This window comes from Rana temporaria, chromosome 5 (genome assembly GCF_905171775.1).
Source record: "Rana temporaria chromosome 5, aRanTem1.1, whole genome shotgun sequence".
NCBI classification, from domain to species: domain Eukaryota; kingdom Metazoa; phylum Chordata; class Amphibia; order Anura; family Ranidae; genus Rana; species Rana temporaria.
The window spans coordinates 171,584,970-171,608,646 of NC_053493.1; the positions used below are offsets into that span (position 1 = coordinate 171,584,970).

Here is a 23,677-nt window from a genome sequence, read left to right on the forward strand (position 1 = left end):
AAAGCTAAGTAAAAAAAACTGATGCATTCGTAAAGCCACGTTGAAAGAATTGGTATGGGCGGGCACTTGAGGAGGACCGGGAGTAGGAAGGCGAGGAGAATTGGGCGGAGATTGGACGGCTGTAGACTTGCAGCGAGTTGTGTTGCGAGTGTGGAGCGTCGTGCCCTGCGGGTGTATAGAGAAGAGCGGAATACCTTCCACTAGACAGCAGCATGTCTTCTCCGCCTAAAGAGAAGCCGGACACCAAGGCTGGACACCCACCTGCCGGTATTCATTGTACTTCTCCTCTAGTCCTGGGAAATAGGGGTAAAGTAGGCCGTGTGATATGTGCCATATGGTGCCAGCCTCAGGAGTGGAGAATGGACCCTGTGAGCGGACAGTATACCCTTTATTGATATTTCATAAAGGGGGCAGGCAGGGAGTTGTCTGGGGAATTTAGTCCTCTTTAGAGTTGTGTGGCAGAGGGACCAAGGGGCACAGTTCTGGAACTTCCTGCCAGTGATTTTATGGGCACACTAATTGTAGTGGAGGGATCTATGTGTCGTGGCACTTGATCAGACATGGAGGCCAGTATATGTATTCCAGCTTTACACAGCAATATTGCAGAGGAACCCTTCAAAAGCATAGCGCCGTCCATTTACAGAGAATAGTACATTCACATCAGTCCTTGCTCTCAGAGCTTACAGTCCAGGGGCTCTAACTCATACATACACCTACTAGGGCCAGTCTAGACTGGAGCCATTAACCTACCAGCATGGAAGTGGGAGGAAACCCGGGCAGGGAGAACATGCCAGCTCTGTGCAGGTAGTGCCATGGTTGGGAATTGAACCAATGACTCTGGTGCAACTAGACAGAAGTGCTTACCACTTCCAGTGGTGGCCTGTCCGTTGGCGCCTGGACGCCGCCCTCCTCTATCCACAGCTGCCACATCCTAATTAATGCTCTGTGATCCATATGCCGCTACCCCCTATTCATGCATCCGGTCCCTTTCAGGATGCCAGGCGCATGAATTACAATGGCAGGGTTTTTTTTTTTTTTCTTTTTTTAAGCACCTGATTAGAGCCAGAGGCTCTAACAGGCTTCAAAATAGGGTGGGGTCGCAGAGCGTTGCACCACGGGTCCACCCAGGTGTTACAACAGTGAATTAATATTTGCTGTTGTAACGCTGATCCTCCTCCCGGCCAATCGGGAAGCGATTGATACCCGTCACCCGATTGGCTGAAAGGACAGGCGATCCTATTGGATGCCTAGTAGGAGGGGAGGAGACGCACGGCAGAAGCGAGGAGAAGAGACAGAGCCTGATGCCCGATGTGTCCACTGCCTAGATGGGGTAAGTGCCGGTGGATCAGCACACACAGCAGGGGGGGGGGGGGTTGAGGTGCCACTGACCACGTCATTAGTTGGTGGGAAGAGTGTCACCTTTACAGCGGTGATCGCACAGCATTGCACACTATGCTGGCCTTACAGGGGCATGCATTAACAATGCCACACCTTACCTCATGGTGGTCACTTGCAAAATGCCACCTTTAACTAATTAAAAAGAGAAAAAATCCTGCTGTAAACACTCCTCCTTCTTTTTGAGTAAATAAATAAAGGAGAAGTAGGACCAAGGCTCTTTTGTCTGTACTTCTATGGATCACAGGAGTGCACTTCATTCTGCACACCTGTGACCAGATTTCAGCCAACAGCGGGTTCAGGGTCTGGAAAGGTCCGGACTTTAAATTCGGGATCCATTCTGGTGCTCAGACCGGCAGCTGGCTCAGCCTCGCACCAGAGGGGCAGAGAACTGGCACCTGACCATGACTCTGCAGACTGAGAGATCAGTGGCGTTTGATCTCTGAGCTCTCAGTGTAGAGCCTGCGTGTGACAGCTGGGATCACTGCTACAGCAGCCATCTAAGTGAGTACGATTGTTCATTTTTTATTTATTTTTTGTTCTCCCAAACTTCTGTTTTAAAAACCTGAAATTGAGAGCTGCTACCAATATTTCTGATGCGCACAATAAATCCAAAACTATAAGAACACAGTGCAGCACTCCCTTACCATAAATGCTATGAAACCAATATATAAAGATGCTATAAATCACTACAAATAAGTGTTAATCATTTTTTTGTTTTTTTTTTAAATAAAAGGCAATAAATATTGACTCGCTGTGCAACCCCCATATTACATAAAGTGTTATATATTGATATAAGTGCAAGTATATAGGTGGTTTAGGGTCATCTTTATGCATTGATTATATTTGTGGTGGGGGAGTGCTACACCCCCTCTTATTATAAGGATCGTTGGGCACATCTAGGCATCCTGTGAACACACACATATTCACGTGACATGCATTAGGCATCCCATTCATGCCCCAGTGGAGCGTCTGCACCTTTTTGGGCATAGAGATTCGCATAAGTTGTTGTACCCCACATTTGCAGCATGATTAAAAATTAATAGCACCACAATCGCAGCATGCTTATGCGTGTGTTCAGGAAACACACAGGAATGGAACCTTGGTGTCATGCTATTGGCCAGGGTGTATTTGATTAAAATCTTTTATTTATTTATTATTATTTTTTTTTTTTAAAGAGCAACTGTAATCTCTGTCGTGCAGCGGCTCCTCCTGAGCCGCTGTTGACTCGCCGACAGTCCCACTCACTTTAATGGGACGGCTGGTAATGCAGCAGTGACACAACAAGGTGAGGAACGTGGCGGTAGCAGATGAGTGCATGCCCGCTAACAGGCGCTGCCACGATGGATCTGAAATGACAGGTGCTCTTTAAATGTAAGGACTTATTCTTGCTGGTAGTTAGAATCTTTAATATTTATGAACAAAATGAAGGTTTCCTATTTAGAATAATATGCTGTCAGGTTAGTAAAACCGCGATCTCAGAAAACCGATTCAATCGTACAGTTTGTAGTGTACATAGATTTGCAAAACCATGGGATAAAGGAATATTCCTGACCTTTTTTTTTTTTTTTTTTTATCTCATGGTTAATGTGAAATTGTGTGAATGCATCAATTCAGTGCATGCCATCTCAGCTTGGATTCATTGAATGAATCTTCCAAAAAATGTAATATTGCAGAATCTACAGCCTCATGCTATATAACCAAGCTATATTTCATGCTGAATAATCTAAATTATTATTGTATCTTAAATAGAAAACAATCTTTTTAGATAGATTTTTACTCCAAAAGGATTTTATTAAAATTAAGTTTGATTTAAAAAAAAAAAAAAAATCTGATTTAAAGCGGGGGTTCACCCCCCCCCCCCCAAAAAAAAAATCAAACATTCCATTGAGCCGAGTTGTGAGAATGACATTAGGCTGTTTTTTTTTTTTTAAATGCATTTCCATGCATTTGCGTTTTCGCGCACATGTGCAGAAACTTATAGCGTTTACAATATGTTAATGGACCTTTGCTGGCAGATGATGCGTAAATTACTGACAAAAAAATGCAGATTTTTCTCTTTATTTTTTTACTGAAGAATAATGTAATGGGTACATTACAATTATTGGGCTGTATTTTAGCTCAGTAAAAAGAAAAAGCCGTACTGAGCTTTTTCAAGCTGCAGTGTGGAAGAGGCCTAATGAAAACAATCAGAAGATCCAAGAACTAAAAAGCTTGTGGTGTACACACTTTTCCTGTAAGAGTTTTTAAGCATGGTTTTGCCACTGCTGTCTTCTCAGACTGCCATTTCTAATGGAACCCTCAGGATGTTGATGTAAATTCAGCTGTTAAAAATAGACTAGGCCCTGCTTTTTAGACTGGCATAGTTAACGCCATCAATACTTTTCAGGTAACTGTCTCTCTTGACCCTAAACTGTGCTGATTGGGTATACCGGATGATGTTATAATGGACAAATATGCCAGAGAGCCATGTATCGGCTTTTCCTCTACTCGTGCTGACAAACGTGGTAGAGGAGAGCCGATTGGCTGCTTTCTTGATGAGGGGAGGGGGGCCGGGAGCCCAGGCCGATTTCAGTGCAGGCCCACCAGGGATTCCCACCCAGGACCACTAGGTATGACCACCAGGGTTGCCAATCGGTGCCCATCAGTAATGCCTGCCAGTGCCTCATCAGTGCTGCCTATTAGTGCCTTATCGGTGCTGCACATCAGTGCCGCATTGTCGGCTAAGGAGAAAACTTAATTAATTACAACATTTTATAACGGACATTTTTTTTTTTTTTTCCCTAGCAAAAAATAAAAACCCAAGTGGAAGCTCTATTTGTGGGAAAAAAATGACCAAAATTTTGTTTGGGTACAGTGTTGCATAACCGCATAATTGTCAGTCAAAGTGTAACAGCGCTGAAAGCTGAAAATTGTCCTGGGTAAGAAGGGGGGGAAGTGCCCTGTATTGAAGTGGTTATAAAGCATCTATAATCTTTTTTTTTTTTTTTTTTTTTTTTTTTTTCCCAATTTGGGATGAAGTGGTGAAGGATTGGAACCCTTGTTAGGTTTTACGGCTCTCTGGAGCTTTGTTTCACCAAAACAGGAAGTGAGGGAACATCTGAGGTAGGGAAACTTACAACAATAAAAAAGCTGCCAGAGGTTCTAGCATTTCCCTACAAGGGGTTTTCCCTTTTGACCGTGTTACTGTTGGAAAGGTTCCCTCACTTCCTCTCTTGTGAAAATGATATCACCAGATCAGGAAGTTAGAGGGAATCTCTTTAACAGAGTCTCAGGCTGCAAACTTGACAGGCTCTTTCTAATGCCGCGTACACACGACGGTTTTTCGGGTTCTAAAAAATGACGTTTTTAAGGGTCTAGAAAAAACGTTTTTTTCAACCCGATCGTTAAAACGGCCTTGCCTACACACGATCGTGAAAAAAAAAATGCTTGCAAAGCGTGGTGACGCCACCCTTTGGGCTGCTTTAGCTGATTTCGTGTTGGTAAAAGACGATTTGCGCTTTTCTGTCTGTTACAGCGTGATGAATGTTCTATCTCCATTACGAACGGTAGTTTTACCAGAACGAGCGCTCCTGTCCCTTAACTTGCTTCTGAGCATGCGCGTATTTTTTCACGTCGTTAAAGCCCACACACCACCATTTGTTACAACCTTAAAAATGACCACGTTAAAAAAACGTAGTAAAAAAATAGAGCATTTTAGATTTTTTTTTTTTTTTTTTTTTTTTGCCATTTTTTAGATTGTGAAAAAATGCTCTGGAGCCCACACACGATCGTTTTTAATGACATAAAACCCGTTCATTTTTTTAGAACCCGAAAAACGGTCGTGTGTACGCGGCATTACCCTTTCGCACTCAGTCCAAAACTAGCAAGGGTACATAGAAAACAGTTTGTTTTCTATATGCCCCTTTTGTATGACAACGCTGGTGTGATGTGTGGCATGGAAAAATGATAGTGCAATAATAACACTATAGTGCAATGCTTTGTGTTGTGCAATGTGTTGAAAAAGCCAAATGTATAAATAACTTTATTATTTATTATTTTTTTATGGTAAAATGCAGGGTCTGCTCAAATTGCCTGGGCCATCTATCCCCCCCCCCCCTATAAAACCACCTACTGTTAGGTGCAAAATATACCTGCAAAAAATTCATACTTGCTTTACCCCTTCCTTCCACTTCTCTGAACATGTCGCTGTCCTTTTCAGGAAGATTCCTGAGACTTGCAGTGCGGGTAAAATCTCACTTTAGCCTCGTACACACATTCGGACTTTCATCAGACTTTTCCGGGGATTTTGTTCCAAAGGGGCCTTGGCTGTGAACTTGGTATGCATACACACGGCAGAATATTTTCAGCCAACAAACAGGAACGTAGTGACGTAATAGACGTACTACGTAGTTTTTCTACTCTTTAGCGCAGGGTTTGACAAATTTGCTTGGAATCTAGGAGCCAGCTAAAAAAGTTAGGAGCCAGAAAACGCACCCCGTCCCGACGAGCTTGCGCGCAGAAGCGAACACGTACGTGAGCAGCGCCCGCATATGTAAACGGTGTCCAAACCACACATGTGAGGTATCGCCGCAATTGGTAGAGCGAGCGCAATAATTTTAGCCCTAGACCTCCTCTGTAACTCAAAACATGCAACCTGTAGATTTTTTTTAAACGTTGCCTATGAAGATTTTAAAGGGTAAAAGTTTGTCGCATTCCACGAACGGACGCAATTTTGAAGCGTGACATGTTGGGTATGAATTTACTCGGCGTAACATTATCTTTCATAATATTAAAAAAAAGTGGGATAACTTTACTGTTGTCTTATTTTTTAATTAAAAAAAGTGTATTTTTTCTCAAAGTGCGCTTGTAAGACCGCTGCGCAAATACGGCGTGACAAAGTATTGCAACGTTCGCCATTTTATTCTCTAGGGTGTTAGGATAAAAAATATATATAATGTTTGGGGGTTCTAATTAGAGGGAAGAAGATGTCAGTGAAAATAGTGAAAAATTACATTAGAATTGCTGTTTAACTTGTAATGCTTAACTTGTAATGCCAACGGCCACCACCAGATGGCGCCAGCTCACACATCTGGTGGTAATAACTTGTAATACCAACGGCTCACCACCAGATGGCGCCAGCTCACAAAACATTATTTTTTTTTGCCCACCTTCCAAGCCAAGTCGCCAGGACACTATTTCTAGTCGCCCTGGCGACTGGGATTTGTCGAGCCCTGCTTTAGCGCCACCCTTTAGGCAACTTCTGCCAATATTGTCTGATGGGTTACCATTGGTTCGGAGCATGCGTGTTTTGTACTTTGGATTTTAGTCTGGATTTGTGTACACACAATTAGATGATCAGTTGTAACAAATTTGAGAGCATGCACAGCGAACATTTGTTGTTGGAAATTCCAACAACATTTGTCTGCTGGAGCATACAGATGGTCGGATTTTCCGATTTAAACCATATCCAATCACAGCTGATCACGATGTAAAGACGCGAGTAGAGGAGAGCCCATCGGCTGCTCCTCTGACAGGGGGGGTTTGTGCTGATCGATTATCAGCACAGCCCCCCCCCCCCCGAGGATGCCCACACTGGACCACCAGGGATGCCCACCGCAGGTATGCCACCCTAGACCACTAGGGATGACAATCACAAATGGATGCCAATCAGTGCCCACAATGGGCATCACGGATTGGCAGGCATTATTGTTTGGCACTGATTGGCATCCATTAGTACAACACATACTATTAGTACGTTTGTGCCACCTATCAGTGCCCATTCGTGCCCATCATCAGTGCCGCCTTATCAGTGCAGTACCATCAGTGCCCATCAGTGAAGGAGAAAACTTACTTATTTACAATGTTTTATAACTGAAACAAAAAAAATATTTTTTTCTTCTCTTTTTTTTTTTGCAGAAAATAAATATCCCAGAGGTGATCAAATACCACCAAAAGAAAGCTCTATTTGTTTGAACAAAATGATAAAAATTTAGTTTGGGTACAATGTAGCATGACCACGCAATTGTCATGCAAAGTGCAACAGCGCTGAAAGCTAAAAATTGGTCTGGGCGGGAAGGTGTATAAGTGCCCTGTATGGAAGTGGTTAAGGACCCATTCACACCAGGTTGGTCCATTTACCATTGTGTTAATGCAGTCCATCAATTTGAATAGCTGGTTAATGTGGTTAATGTGCCACAATGCACCAAATAATGGGCCTGCAGCATTTTTCCCTTGTGCAATGCACAATACCTTGTATTGCAATACAAGTGCTTTCGGAAAGTGTGTTGGGGTACCTTTCACAATGAATGCCACCACAAGACCCCAGAACATATGTTACCACATGTTGCAGTAACGCATTCATTACTGCATCAAAGTGGTGTGAATGGGCCTTAAAGTGGTTGTGAAGGTTTTTTATCTTATGCTTTTAATGCAATAGGCAGGTAAGTATAACATGTTTGTTATTTTTAAGCAAATAAAACAAAACAAGACTTTAAACAAGTGGCCAGTATCACTTAAAGGAAAAACATATTGCAAAACCAGAGGCGCTGCTATTGTTGACCTTTTTCCAACAATGTTAGTTGCCTAGTTGTCTCTGGCTTCAATTCAGAATTACTGATTTTATATATAAGAAATGTGTAGATTAGAAAGTGGCTTTGAAGATTTTAACATGTTTAAACTGTATTTTCTTTTTTTTTTTGTAACTGTACTGATTTACAGTAAAAGCTGGAGGAATGAGAATTGTGCAAAAGCATCCACATACAACTCAGCCAGAAGTAAAAGAGGAGAAAGATGAGGAAGCTGAGCAGTGGGAAAGTGGCATTGTGTAAGTATTAAAGTGGTTGTAAACCCACAAATAAAAAAAACCCTGCAAGACAAAGGCATAATGAGCTAGTATGCAGGGCATACTAGCTCATTATGAAATGCTCACCTTCGATCGAAGCCCCGGCAGCAGTCCTAGTACACAGCTCAGGCGCTGTGATTGGCCGGAGCTGAGATGACGTCACTTCCCTGCGAGAGCCGCCAGTAATTGCACACTACCTGAAGCAACGGCACGAATGTGCCATTGTTTCAGTGCGCATGTGCCAATGACGTCAGCACATGCTGATACAGGGGATCTCTCCTAAACTGTGCAGGTTTAGGAGATATGTTGGGTAGCTACAGGTAAGCCTCATTATAGGCTTACCTGTAGTGAAAAGTGGATTGTAAGGGTTTACAACCACTTTAAAGCTCAACTCTAGAAATAAGCAAACTTTTCTATGATGGCTCCCTCTCCCCAGCAGGTTAAACGCTATTAAACTCTTTAAATTAATACCTTATTTCACTGTAGTCTTGCTTTTTACTCCCTATAATGCCCGCACTGCACAGCCGAGATGTTTATGGTGGCCCAAAATCGCATGGAGAATCCAGAGAGGTGCCGCGCAGCGTTCCCAGCACTTCAGTGAACTACATGTTCCATGATTGCTTGGGAATTTGACGTTTGTAGGTAGATCTGTGGGCAATGACAGAATTGCCTTTGGGTGGGTCATAACTAGCTGCACTGCAGATTGGACCCCCCTATTTAACTGTGACGCAAAGACATCAGTGCTACCTTATTTGAGCTACTAAGAGGAAGAGGTGCTTTTGGTTGCTGTGCTCCATGGAGATAGAGCAGCAGCAGCTGGTCATGCAAAACAGAAATGGCTCTGCACAGAATGTATGAGGGTGCCCGTTTCTATGACAAGGTTACCAGCATAGCTGCAAATTGGAACAACCAGAATAACCTATTTGGCTACCGTATGGCTGGAGCTTTCATTGTACTAAATGTGTCTTTCTCTGGCGTTAAAGAATAATTCCAGGCATCAACATGTTATACATTAAAGTGAATAAATGTAGCGCTTTGTGTATAAACCTATTAATATCTAATAAAATAAAGTGCATATAATCATGAATCATGATTGAGTGATAAATAGTCCATACATTTAATTGAATAAATACAAGCTGGAACCTTGAGCAAAAGCTGTTCATGAGTTTTAACTCATCTGGGAGGTGAGCACGCAATTTTATCGGTGGTGGTGTGCACTCCTTTTGAGGACGAACGATCACAGTGGTGGATTAGCTTTGAAACTCTGATCATAAGAAGAGCTTTTATTTATTCTATTTAATTTATGGACTATTTATCACTCATGTTATGATTATATGCACTTTTATTAGATATTAATAGTTTTTACACAAAGCGCTACATTTGGGCTCCATGCACACTGAAGCTAAAAAAAAAAAGCTATAAAAAAACACCAGTAGCTTTGCAGGGAGCCTTTCAAAGTTTTTTTAGCGTTTTTGCAATAGCTTTAATCAGCGTTTTTGAGTGTAGCTTTTTTTTTTTTTTTTTTTTTTTTCAATGGATAAAAAAACGCTGACGCCGGCGTTTTTGAGTGTTTTTCGGCGTTTTGTGTTTTTTTGCGTTTTTTTTTTTTTCCCGCCAAAAAAACGCAAATTTTGGGCGTTCAGAAAAAAGCCAATAAACTCCAAAGCTCATTAACACAAAAAAACGCCCAGGTGTGCATGGGCACATAGGCTAACATAGAGTTCAGTTTATGGGCTTTAAAAAAAAAAAGAAAAAAAAAAAAAAACGCCAATAAATAAAATATCAGCTTCAGTTTGCATTGAGCCTTATTCACTTTAATTTTTGCAACCAGTGTGGTGTATCACTTAGAATGTTTAGCATCTGTGCATGTTTATTATAGATTATTAACACTAGGATTTAGAAGCACAATATTTATAGCAATTTTTGGCACTGATTGTTTTCATTTATATTTTACTAACATGTTATACATAGTTACGGTGGTCCAATGTAACGGTGTATAAACCATACCTGGCTGATGCCACTGAAAATCGAAGGTAGACACCACTACACCAGTAATCTTCACTAGCATCTGGCTCCCATGCTGAGCAGCTGGACTAATGCATTGTGAACAGAGGAGGTTGGCTACTCGGCACAGGCGCCATTCGGAGAATGCTTTGCATTTCAGAATGAATGCACAGCATTCTCTGACTGGACAATGAAATGGGAACAAAGAAGGCTTGCTGCTACAGGTGAGATAAGGAAGCCTAATGGAATTTGTGGGTGCTCACCTCCGCAATCAATCTATAGGAGGAACAGAGTGCCCAGGGATGCGTTTCACATTGTTATAAGTGCTTAATCATAATTCTATAACGGTGTGAAACGCGTCTGCCTGTTCTTTTTCTTCTATGGACAAGGTGGAAAGCGTGATGTTACTGCTCCACCTTTCCACCTAACCATATACATAACCATGTATAATATGCCAATGTCTGGAATTATTCTTTAAGCTTTAGTGGGTTAATCCACACACACTAAAACCCCAATTATGGGTTTATTCTGCAGTGCTGGGTAGTTTAAATATTCTTGCTTAAAAAGAAAAAAAGGGGGGGGGGATCCAGCAGGGCTGTGCATGGTAAGAATTTAAGAAAGCACTAAAAGGTTACAGTTGTGTTTCTCAAACACATCGATAACAAACTGAATTTTTAAAAAAAAAATTCTTTTATAATTTTAACGCAGACCTTCACCTGAAAATGGGCATTGTAATGTAACTACACATAAAATATACAGTATCTCACGAAAGTGGGTACACCCCTCACATTTTTTTTTTTTTTTTTTTTTTTTTTTTTTTTTTTTTGTAAATGTTATATCTTTTCATGTGACAACACTGAAGAAATGACACTTTGCTACAATGTAAAGTAGTGAGTGTACAGCTTGTATAACAGTGTAAATTTGCTGTCCACTCAAAAGAACTTGACGCAGACATTAATGTCTAAACCGCTGGCAACAAACGTGAGTACACCCCTAAGTGAAAATGTCCAAATATTTTGTGTGGCCAGCCTTATTTTCCAGCACTGCCTTAACCCTCTTGGGTATGGCCTTCACTAGAGCCTCACAGGTTGCCACTGGAGCCCTCTTCCACTCCTTCATGACGACATCACAGAGCTGGTGGATGTTGGAGACCTTGCACTCTTCCACCTTCTGTTTGAGGATGTCCCACAGATGCTCAATAGGGTTTAGGTCTGCATACATGCCTGTCCAGCCTATCACCTTTCCCCTCAGCTTTAGCAAGACAGTGGTCGTCTTGGAGGTTTGTTTGGGGTCGTTATGTTGGAATACTGCCCTGTGGCCCAGTCTAGGAAGGGATCATGCTCTACTTTAGTATGTCACAGTACATGTTGGCATTCATGGTTCCCTCAATGAACTGTAGCTCCCCGTTGTCAGCAGCTCTCATGCAGCCCCAGATCATGACACTCCCACCGCAATGCTTGCCTGTAGGCAAGACACGCTTGTCTTTGTACTACTTACCTGGTTGCCACCATCTGAACCAAATACGTTTATCTTGGTCTTATCAGACCACAGGACATGGTTCCAGTAATCCATGTCTTTAGTCTGCTCTTCTTCAGCAAACTGTTTACAGGCTTTCTTGTGCACCATCTTTAGAAGAGGCTTTCTTCTGGAAAGACCGCTATGAAGACCAATTTGATGCAGTGTGCAATGTATGGTCTGAGCACAGACAAGCTGACCCCCCCCCCCCCCCCCATCCCTTCAACCACTGCAACAATTCTGGCAGCACTCGTGCATCCATTTCCCAAAGACCTCTGGATATAACGCTGGGCACGTGCACTCAACTTCTTTGATCGACCATGGCGAGGCCTCTTCTGAGTTGAACCTGTCCTGTTAAACTGCTGCATGGTCTTGGCCACTGTGCGGCACCTCAGATTTAGGATCTTGGCAATTTTCTTATAGCCTAGGCCATCTTTATGTAGGGCAACAATTCTTTTTTTTCAGATCCTCAGAGTTCTTTGTCATGAGGTGCCATGTTGAACTTCCAGTGACCAGTATGAGAGAGTGAGAGCAATAACACACCTGGCCCCCCCCCCCCCCCCATTCACACCTGTGACCTTGTAACACTAATGAGTCAAATGACACCAGGGAGGGAAAATTTCAAATTGGGCCCAATTTAGACATTTTTGCTTAGGGGTTTACTCACTTTTGTTGCAGTTTAGACATTAATGGCTATGTGCAAAAGAAGAAAGATATGGACAGCCGCACTCCAATTTCTTAAAAAGACGTGCCCTTTATTGGGTAAAGGAAAAATGCACTACAGGTATCGACACACAGTGGGAAAAACAGCTGACGCGTTTCGCATTGGATATCAATGCTTAGTCATAGCTAATGGCCTGCACCCATTGGTTTCTGAGTGGACATTGATTGTTCTAGTGTGCTCACCTGGAGCGGCAGCCTTCCTACCCATTAATGGCTATGTGTTGAGTTATTTTGAGGGGACAGAAAATTTACACTGTTATACAAGCTGTACACGCACTTCTTTACATTGTAGTGTCATTTGTTCAGTCTTGGCACATGAAAATATATTATATATACAGTACAGACCAAAAGTTTGGACACACCTTCTCATTCAAAGAGTTTTCTTTATTTTCATGACTATGAAAATTGTAGATTCACACTGAAGGCATCAAAACGATGAATTAACACATGTGGAATTATACATAACGAAAAGTGTGAAACAACTGAAAATATATTTCATATTCTAGGTTATTCAAAGTAGCCACCTTTTGCAGCAGACACATCTCTAGAACTGTTAAGAGGAGACTGTGTGAATCAGGCCTTCATGGTAGAATATCTGCTAGGAAACCACTGCTAAAGAAAGGCAACAAGCAGAAGAGACTTGTTTGGGCTAAAGAACACAAGGAATGAACATTAGACCAGTGGAAATCTGTGCTTTGGTCTGATGAGTCCAAACTTGAGATCTTTGGTTCCAACCCCCGTGTCTTTGTGCGACGCAGAAAAGGTGAACGGATGGACTCTACATGCCTGGTTCCCACCGTGAAGCATGGATGAGGAGGTGTGATAGTGTGGGGGTGCTTTGCTGGTGACACTGTTGGGGATTTATTCAAAATTGAAGGCATACTGAACCAGGATGGCTACCACAGCATCTTGCAGCGGCATGCTATTCCATCCCGTTTGCGTTTAGTTGGACCATCATTTATTTTTCAACAGGACAATGACCCCAAACACCAGGCTGTGTAAGGGCTATTTGACCAAGAAGGAGAGTGATGGGGTTCTGCGCCAGGTGACTACCTCTTGAAGCTCATCAAGAGAATGCCAAGAGCAGGGCTCAAAATTTCAAGTCCTGAGCTACTAGCCAGGCCTCAATAGTTACTCGCCACCAGTTGCCCCACCTAATTCATACACTGCCCTGCGCCTAATTGCACCCATAAACACACCCTCGTAGATTATCTCATGGAATGACAATGTTTTATGCAGAATCAAGTTACAAAATTAAATATTACCAACAACAACTTTAACAAAATGGGACAGGGCACTGGGGGCAGACCAGAGGGACAGGGCACTGGGGGCAGACCAGAGGGACAGGGCACTGGGGGCAGACCAGAGGGACAGGGCACTGGGGGCAGACCAGAGGGACAGGGCACTGGGGGCAGACCAGAGGGACAGGGCACTAGAACTGGGTCTCTTCCCCATTCTCTTGCTGTCTGCTCTGCAACTCCCATCTGTGACGAACGCGAGTGTCAGATCCCCGCCCTCCGCGCCAACTTGCGACGAAGGACAGGCCGACCTCACACCACGCTGTCACTTACGCAACAATGCCACTCTCAGCTGCACCCAGCACAAAGATTTCCCAGCTTGCGGGACAACAATCTAAGTGCTAGTAGCCTGAGAGCGATTGTCACTGGGCTAATGACACAATTAACCCTTTAACTGCCACCACCAACATTGATAAGGAAGCGTTGGTACTCCCGTCAATTAGCAATACCAATTAGGATTTTAGAATAAGCGTCTGCAGCACACACTGTCACCACAGGCAGGTCTGCGCAGAGGCCTTACTCTACAAGTAGCGCTCTTCAAAAGGCAGAGGTTCGTTCATAGCTTGCATTAAGAGTTTTAGAGACAAGGTTAACACTTTTCAACATAAAAGGTTTATTACGAAAAGGGCAAACTTGGTGCAATAAGGTGTTACAGAAAAATATGTTTTAAAGAGATAACGACAATATACAGCGACAAAGTAATGAGGTAGAATTGAAGAAGAAGAATACTTGCAATTAATGTCCAAGATTGATCAGAGTTCGATCGATGAACTGGGTAATCGGTTCTCAAACTTGGCAGATGCTCTTGCTTGGATGGTAAAAGGAGCACTCCCTTGACTTGGCATCTCCTCTTTTCTGTGCGATCAAAAAGGGGTGTTGACACGACCAGTAACCAATTGTCTGGTCATCTGATTTAGGGGCTGGTTACTGGGAGGGTCCACATTCACGCCCATAACCCAGGTACACTTTGTGATACATATTCATATCTCTGCAGTTCTAATAGTTACAGACTACCAACATCCGTGTTATTGTAGAGCATGATATTTGCTTTAAGAAAAGTCCAAACGTGACAAGTCTACCATGGTTATTCTACCTATGACGAATAAATGGGGTCAGGGGCCTTCCGTATGATTGATCATATTCATGTCTGGGCTCGAAACGTTACAAATTATCTGAGGAAACTAAATATGTCTGTTGTTTGGCTGTGCTATGAGTTAGCTGGAAGTTATGAAACATGTGTAACGTTCATACTTATTCCTTAGTCTTCAGCGTTTATGAGTCTAAGGCATTTACGACAGGGGTCTGTGGACTCTCTGAGGTGAGAGGACGACAGCTTTACGACAGGCCAGGAACCCTGCCAGGAGATATTAAGAACCCTAGATTGCTCTGTTCCTCGGAGGAGATAACAGATCTTTTGAAGTAGAATGCCTATGAATTCCTGAGAATAAGGGAGGGAGGGAGTGAGTTTCTTTCCACTGCTTATACTGTTTTTAAACAACATGGCTGCTGTATGGTTCTTACACAACAGCTAGTCGCGTGTCCAGCGCGCAATATCGTTACACCATCCATCCTCTCTCTCTCTCTCTCTCTCTCTCTCTCTCTCTCTCTCTCCCCCATTCATCTCATCATCAGGAGCCTGTGTGTGCGGCTCCACGCTTGCATGTCCCCACTTCCCCCTTTTATTCAGGCTGGCAGAGAGGAGAGGAGCTGCAGCACAGCGGGAGGGAGTACAATCCAGCGCTGAGATCCACACAACTGCACAGCCATTGACACCATAGCACAGCGCACACTGACAGCGCACAGCACACATTGGTGCCAGTCTGTTCACAGTGCTCAGGCTAAACTGTTGGACACTTACATAGAGCACAAGGAGAAGAAAACGGCACAAACTAGAAGGCTGCCGCTCTCATGTCAGGGCAACTTTCAGTGAGCGCTGCACCAGAGTGGTAATTTTTGCAATCCTCCACCTCACTCATTACTTTCTGCTCTCCAGCTACATTGGTCGGGGGCCCGGGGGAGGGGGGCAGGCTCAGAGAGGTCATACTGTTAGGTACCATGGCTTAATGAGAATTGTAAGGAGAGCACCTGTGTACTGCTCTGCCTGTGCGCGGCTCAACAGACTACTTTTCCCGAGCATGCACCTTTCCTCTTCGGCCGCCAATCTCATCGGGACTCTAAGTGTAGGCACAGATTGGAGGGAGATTGGTCATGCAGCCCTGTCATCACTCGCCCCCAGCTTAAATCCACTCGCCAAATGCTAGTAGGCGAGTGGAAATTTTGAGGGCTGCCAAGAGTGTGCCAAGCAGTAATCAAAGCAAAAGGTGGCTACTTTGAAGAATATGAAATATATTTTCAGTTGTTTCACACTTTTTTGTTATGTATAATTCCACATGTGTTAATTCATAGTTGTGATGCCTTCAGTGTGAATCTACAATTTTTATAGTCATGAAAATAAAGAAAACTCTTTGAATGAGAAGGTGTGTCCAAACTTTTGGTCTGCACTGTGTATATGTGTGTGTATAAAATGTGTTTTCTCAGGGTTTATTAACCCTCAGCACGGCAAAGAAGCATCAAGACAAAAACAGGGTAAATAAGCTATAAAGTTGTAGCAACAAATTGAATGCCACCAGAAGTGGGCATAACGAGGAAGGAACATTGCATACCAAGGTCTCCAAACAATATAATCAAATGCATAATATCCTTTAGGTTCTGAAGCTGTATAAACAAATATGCAATGGGTTTTAAACCTTTCGCTGCTAGGCCCTGCGCTCCACCTTTAAAATCGTGTGGCCAGATGATATTTGCAATGTGTTCATTGCTTTTTTATTTTTCTTACAGCTTTCAGATTTTGTAAAGAACCCCACCCCCAAACCATATATTTTCTGAAAGCGCATGACCTGTAGAATAAAAAAAAGTGCTACTGATTTTTTAGGCCCTGCGATATTTGCGCACGTTTTTATCAAAACAATATGTTTGCTAAATTAACGCTAATATTACACACATCAACATAACTTACAAAATTCCTACTAAGGCCTTGTTCACATGGGGTGTACTAACCTGTATGCCCATGGAAGACTGTATAGAGGGCTGTGTTTACCCGCACAGGGATGGACAGGCAGTCCCATTCATATCAGTTGGAATGCAGCGGCTGCAAGGACAGATCTGACGTTCGTGGGGGTGTAGATGTATGGTCCCAAATAGACAGTGTCTGTTCATGTCCAGAGTTCATGGACATGCACCCACATGGGTGTCAAGTTGGGAGCAGTGGGTGCATCCCAATTGACATGAAGGGGACTGCCTGTACAACAAATGAACGGAACACCTGTGCAGCCTCTGTATCCCAATTGACATTGTGACATTGATGGAACTGCCTGCATAGGGATGAACAGAACGCCTGGGCAGCTAAACGTGACCTCACTGTAGTATGAATAGGAGTCTTTATGGAGACCCCCCATTCATTCACAAACTAAAGTATCGTAAACAGTTTACTATGTTCACTGATGAATAAATACAGCGATTGATACCGATCTCTGTGTTCAAAAAAGAAAGGTGGCTGGTAAACGCGTGCCTCCTTTTTTTTTTTTTTCTCCCCTTCTCTCTTCTCCCCTTCTCCTCTTCTCCCCTTCTCCCCTCCTCCCCTTCTCCCCCTTCTCTTCGGCTGCAGCTAGCAGAGAGAAAGCTGACCAGCAGCGCTGCATGGGGGCACGACCGGGGATGGTGGTGGGTGGTCTCAATAGCAGGGAAGGAATAATTGAGCTCCCATGCAATTGTTGACAAGAGGCTGCAGGAGGAAGCCGCTAATTGCATCAGAGCCACAGAGGATGGGGGTTGCTGGAGAATCCATACTGGGTGTGGGATTGGTGGTGGCAAGTGCAGCAGTTGATTTGAAGGGGGGGGGGCAGAAGAGAGGTGTAGCGGCGATTAGGGGGTGGGATATTTTAGGTGAATCAGCAGCCACCACTAGACGCTAATCAGAGCTATTGTTTTGTTCAGCAGAGCCTGCTTAACAGCTCTGGTATAAGTTCATGGACACTGGAGTGACCATGAGCTTATAACAGAAGCAGGAATGCAGGTCCTTATGGCATATGTACATGGCCAGTTGGAAGCAGCGCTGTAGGTCGCTGTACTGACCTGGCAGTGAAAGGATAATTGTGAATCGAGCACTGTAGAGATTGTAGAAGGAGTTGTAGAAACTTTCTGCAAGTTGGAGAAAGGTCTCATAAGATATCTGAAGACTCCACAAAGAACACCTATCCCCACAGTTATACCTTGCATACTCCTCTGCTGCCTGCTATAATACCTGCTGCACCCCCCCCCTCCCCTTCACATACTGCCGATCTCCACAATTCTTGCTTGCATATGTAGTTCAGGTATTATTTCTGCTTGTTGTAAAGACCTCTCTTAAAGTGGATGTAAACTTCTTTTTTTTTTTCTTATGTCACAATGTAGAGAATAAGATTTCCTATCATCTGTGCCCAGTCTTGCCACACAGAGTTAATCCAGCTCTGAGCAATCCTCTTTTATTGTTCAGTGAAAATAAACAGACTTCCAGATAAAAATCTGTCTAAATAAAAAGTCCTTTCTGTCCCCTTGCTTCAAATGACATGCATTACCTCTCACAATCAACTGTGGATCACCCCCCATATTACGATAATCATCCAGGAATGTGCATGTGTCCAAGCTAGTGCACGGGATATGTAAAAACCCTGTCACTCGAAGCAAGGGGGCGGAAAGGACTTTTTATTTAGACAGGTTTTTATCTGGAAGTCTGGAATTTTCACTAAACAATAAAAGAGGATTGCTCAGAGCTGGATTAACTCTGTGTGGCAAGACTGGGCACAGATGATAGGAAATCTTATTCTCTACATTGTGACATCAAAAAATGTTTTAAGGTTGAGAACCGCATTTTAAAGTCGTAAAGGTAGAAGGCTTTTTACGTTAATGCATTCTATGCATTAATACAAAAAATATTCCCCCCTTATATTTACCTGGGCCCAATCTTGATTCAGCACTGTCCTTTGAGCAGTGGCTCTCTGCTGTTGAAAAAATAGGTTTACAGTCACTTTAAAAAAAGAAAAACGTAGGTTAAAATGTAAAATAAGATTTGTACATGAGCATTTTGCACTTTTAGTGTTGGTAGTTGAATTTACATGTCATACCACACTGCGGTTGTTTTTTATTTTTAGTTAATTTGTATTTTTTTAATGGGGGGGGGGGGGTAAATGGTAAATCAAATTTTAGATATTTCCCAGTATCTTCAGGCGTCAGCTTGTGTTACTGCCTTTCCCCATAGTTGCAAAAGAGATTGAGGTCAGTTGGTCTGTCGTAGCATGCCTGTCCTAGTTTAGAGCACTGACTGTTTGGTGTATTTCTGAAATTATGTTTGCAGTGCAGTATTTTATTACAGCACTATAACTGATCATGTGAAAGGCTGAATCTCCCATCAAAGCGCAAGTGTATGGTCTATGATATACATTTACATATTAAATAAAATTAGCATCTCATATTGTAATTTTTTCTTCTCACTTTTTTTTCTTTTTTAGTCAACCCAGACCACCTCTGATAATCTCTGGTGCTATTGCAAGGGTAAGTTTATTTTGCTGTTTATGTAAACTTTTTAACATTTTGTTCTTTAAGACCAATATTAAAGGGGTTGGAAAGGTTCGGTTTTTTTATTTTCTAAATAGGTTCCTATAGAGCCGGTTCACTCAAGTCGCTCCAACTTAGAAAAAGGTTCTTGGACGTCTTTGGGGGCAACCTGCATTCACTTTAATACAGAAGTCCTTTTGCAAGTCGCCTCTGAAGTCGTCTTGCGATCGCCTTGCAGAGTCACCTCCAAAGTAACGTGGCCCTTGTGCGAGCCGGGTCTTAAGCTAGTGCTTACCCTTTCCTTTGATTTCCCTTCTAAATGTTTTTTTTTTTTTTTTTTTTCTTTGTCTAAATTTCTCACTACCTGTTTCTCCTCAGTAAGCTTGCCCCCATCATCTGGCTGGGGGTTAGTCAGCCAGAACAGCTTACTGAGGAGGAACAGGAAGCAGTGGCGTACTAAGCGTAGGGCGGGGGGGCGGTCCGCCCTGGGTGCCACACACTGGGGGGGTGTCAGCCCCCCCACGACTGAAGCAGGCGGGCTTAAGCAGCGGGACATTTTAGCGGCTCAGGGAGGATCGACAGTGTCAGGCCGCCCCCCCCGGAGGTGTCGCACACTGGGGGGTGTCAGGCCGGCGCTCCCCCCCACTGAAGCGGAGACAGCGGGCGCCGGGTGGGCTTGGGCAACACAACACCGTGGCGACGGAGAGCTTAGCCTGTAGTGGCTTTGCGCGGGGGGGGGGGGGCGGTGGTGATGTGTGAGGCACCCGAGTGACAGCCGGGACCCGCAATCGCAATGATCCCCCTTCTCTCATAGCTGGCTGCCGCGACTGATCAGTCTCCTAGTGAAGCCGCCTCCCCCTCCTGTTTACACTGGTGGAGGGGACCAGTCACCCGACCAGTGCTGTAGCACTGTGCATGTCCTGTCCTGCGATGATCATGATCTGAGATACATATATTATGGATCTGAAGGGGGTCTGTACTGTGGGGGGGTCTGTACTGTAGGGGGATGTGCACTGGGGGGGGGGTCTCGTCTCTGTACTGTAGGGGGATGTGAACTGCACTGTAGGGGGGTCTTCACTGACAGGGGGGGGGCGACTGTACTGTAGGGGGATGTGCACTGTAGGGGGGGTCTCTGTACTGTAGGGGGGTCTTCACTGTAGGGGAGGGCGACTGTACTGTAGGGGGATGTGCACTGTAGGGGGGTCTCTGTACTGTAGGGGGGTTCTTCACTGTGGGGGGGGGGTGCGACTGTACTGTAGGGGGGTCTCTGTACTGTAGTAGGGTCTGTACTGTAGGGGGGTGTCTGTGTAGCATACAGGCATCTAGAGCTGTGGGGTGCAGGGTGCTGTGTAATGTAAATGGGTCTAGAGGTTTATGCTGCTGTGTAATGTAAAGGGGTCCATAGTGCTATGTAATGCAAAGGGGTCCAGAGGTGCAGGGTGCTGTGTAATGCAAAGGGGTCCAGAGGTGTAGGGTGTTGTGTAATTTAAAGGGATCCAGAGTGCTGTGTAGGGTGCTGTGTAATTTAAAGGGGTCCAGAGGTGTATGGTGCTGTGTAATGTAAAGGGGTCCAGAATTCTGTATAATGTAAAGGGGTCCAAAGGTATAGGGTGCTGTGTAATTCAAAGGGGTCCAGAAGTGCAGGGTGCTGTGTAATTCAAAGGGGTCCAGAGGTGCAGGGTGCTGTCTAATGTAAAGGGGTCCAGAGGTGCTGTCTAATGTAAAGGGGTCCAGAGGTGCTGTCTAATGTAAAGGGGTCCAGAGGTGCAGGGTGCTGTGTAATGTAAAGGGGTCCAGAGGTGCATTTGTGGAGAGGGCGTACACAGTACTGACAAATAGATATTGAAGGATACAGAGGGCACAGTGGGGTGTTTTTACATTTTAAGGTGGGGGGAGGGGGGTGCCAGATATAGGATCCGCCCCAGGTGCCAAATGCTCTAGGTACGCCCCTGACAGGAAGTGAGAAATTCAGACAAAGAAAACAAAGGAAAAAAAAACATTTAGAAGGTAAATCGAAGGAAAAGGTTAGTGAACCAACCATGCACTAGCTTTAAAGGAACCTATTTAGAAAATTAAATTAACCACTTTTAAAGTGGTTGTATAGTCCTTCTTTTTTTTTTTTTTTTTTTTACTTTACCTGTAGGTTTACGGTTTAGGAGATATTCCTGTTGCAATGGGCCGCTGACTGCAGTGACGCATGCACACAGGGGATTCTCGGCTGAAGGCCCAGCAGACGCCGGACCTTGCCAGAAAGGAGTCTCCCGCGCGCAGGCCCTTCTCCCCTGATCACACAGTATGGCCAGGCGGTCCGCTCTAGGAAGAGTCCTAGTGGTTCAAAACTTCTTCCATTTACGGATGACAGAGGCTACTGTACTCATTGTGTCCTTCAATGCTGCAAAAAAAATTCTCTACCCTTCCCCAGATCTGTGCCTCGATACATTCGTGTCTCGGAGGTCTAAAGGCAATTCCTTGGACTTCATGACTTGGTTTGTGCTCTGACATGCACTGTTAACTGTGGCACCTTTATATAGACGTGTGTGCCTTTCCAAATCATGTCCAATCAACTGAATTTACCACAGGTGGACTCCATCATTGAGATGTTTCTACAACTTGATTGATCGGTGGTAATAGGATGCACCTGAGCTCAATTTTGAGTGTGATGGCAAAGGCTGTGAATACTTGCATACATGGTGTGTGTTTTTTATTAAAAAAATAACATTTTGCAAAGATTTCAAACTTTTTTTTATTTTTTTTGCAAATCTTTTATTTTATATCTCACCTCCTAGGCTGGTAGGCATGAAGTAAAAAAATAAAAAAACGATCTTGGCTTCCCAGCTGAGGTCGCACTTTTTTTTTTTTAATGCAGAGGCCTGGAGTGACGTCATAACATCGCGCCTGGCCTCCAAACGATCATAGATTCCGGCCACCATCTGGGCCGCCGGAACTCTATGGTAAGCATCCGGGGCTGGTGAATCCCTTCTCCGACTCACCGATCGCAGTGGTAAGTTGGTAGAAGCACCAGAGGGTGGCGGGACGTCCCCTCTTGCCGCCCGTAAGAATGATCAATCGGCTGAACAGCCGCTATGATCTTTCTTACGGTGCATAGAATCGCCGGCTCTAAAAGATGATCTCTGAATGATGCCTGTAGATGCAGGCATCATTCAGATATCCCTGCACAAAATAATCAAGGAGAGATGTTATATATACACACACACATATATATATATATATATATATATATATATATATATATATATATATATATATATATATATATATATATATATATATATATATATATATATATGGCGGGAAGTGCAATCCTGAATTTTCGGTTTCGCCACCAAAATGTTTATTTTATTCCACCTCTGTTTTGCCTCTTCAGTTAAAGGTATGATTTAAAATGTAATTTTTATATATGTTCACAGGGTGACAAGGACTTCCCACCTGCTGCTGCACAAGTTGCTCATCAAAAACCACATCCCTCTGTGGAGAAGATGCCCGCTGCCCATCATGTTAACCAGCACATTCATCAGCCTCGCAAGTAATGAGACAGTCTAAAAGACGCTTAGATATGCATCTATAATTCAAGAGGATGCAAAAGAGTTCCTCTTGTAAATTATGGACTTTAAGAGAAAAATTCAACGGCTTTGTATTACAACTTTTGCTTACATTCAAATATTCAATTAATTTTTAAATTTAGGAAAATAAATCCTAGCAAAATTTTGCTTTTTACCAAGTATTTGAAATCCAAAAATAATTAAAACGATAACAGACAATTTTGTCATTGCGAAGCATGTTGCATTTGATTAGTAATCTTAGATCATGGTTGTGATTGCCCTTTTAGGCTTAAAGCTGTTATGGCATCACTTCTAGCTCAATGGTTGTAGCAGTTTCAAATGGTAATGAATTGGTTCTACCTGGCTGTATTGACTGGTGATTAACACTAAAAGAATTGTGGAGAGTCTTAAAGAATATATGACAGCCGCTATGGGGTGTGATTGTTTTATATTTAATCATTTTGACAAAAAACGCTTTCTGTGTATGGCCAGCATTTGGTTTATAAATAAAGATGCCAAAAAAAAAAAGTTGTTAATACATTGTGATTTGGGGGGAAAAGTAAAAAATAACTTGTATGTCCAGGTTTAGGGTTCATTTGATTTTTGGTGCTAGGAGTGATGGTTTGTCCCAGAATGGGCGGCGGTGTCCATATTGGTGCGGGAAGTCTTTCGGTTGGTGTGAAACAGGAGAAGTTCTGTGGCATGTATTTTTGATTTCATTTTTTTGAGTAAAAGGCAAAAACTTTTTTGGAGTGCGGCCGTCCAGAACT

The 23,677-nt window shown here is 43.4% G+C and overlaps 2 protein-coding genes across 2 annotated transcripts in view; one reads left to right on the plus strand and one right to left on the minus strand.

Moving 5' to 3' along the window:
• ROPN1L (rhophilin associated tail protein 1 like) overlaps positions 1 to 23,677 on the minus strand; it is a 114,107-nt gene that overhangs the window by 81,348 nt on the left and 9,082 nt on the right. The window lies entirely within an intron of this gene.
• Positions 17 to 23,435, plus strand: LOC120940482 (death associated protein). Its single transcript, XM_040353390.1, has 4 exons — positions 17 to 267; positions 8,095 to 8,200; positions 19,302 to 19,344; positions 22,776 to 23,435. The coding sequence occupies exons 1-4, from the start codon at positions 213 to 215 to the stop codon at positions 22,893 to 22,895; spliced, it is 324 nt and encodes a 107-aa protein (XP_040209324.1). The 5' UTR covers positions 17 to 212; the 3' UTR covers positions 22,896 to 23,435.

Bases quoted from the DNA above. Each gene is read 5' to 3' on its own strand.
- LOC120940482 (XM_040353390.1), top strand. From the start codon at position 213: ATGTCTTCTCCGCCTAAAGAGAAGCCGGACACCAAGGCTGGACACCCA. The intron at 8,201-19,301 runs GTAAGTATTAAA...TTTCTTTTTTAG, and splicing joins CAGTGGGAAAGTGGCATTGT to TCAACCCAGACCACCTCTGA. The intron at 19,345-22,775 runs GTAAGTTTATTT...ATATGTTCACAG, and splicing joins TCTCTGGTGCTATTGCAAGG to GGTGACAAGGACTTCCCACC.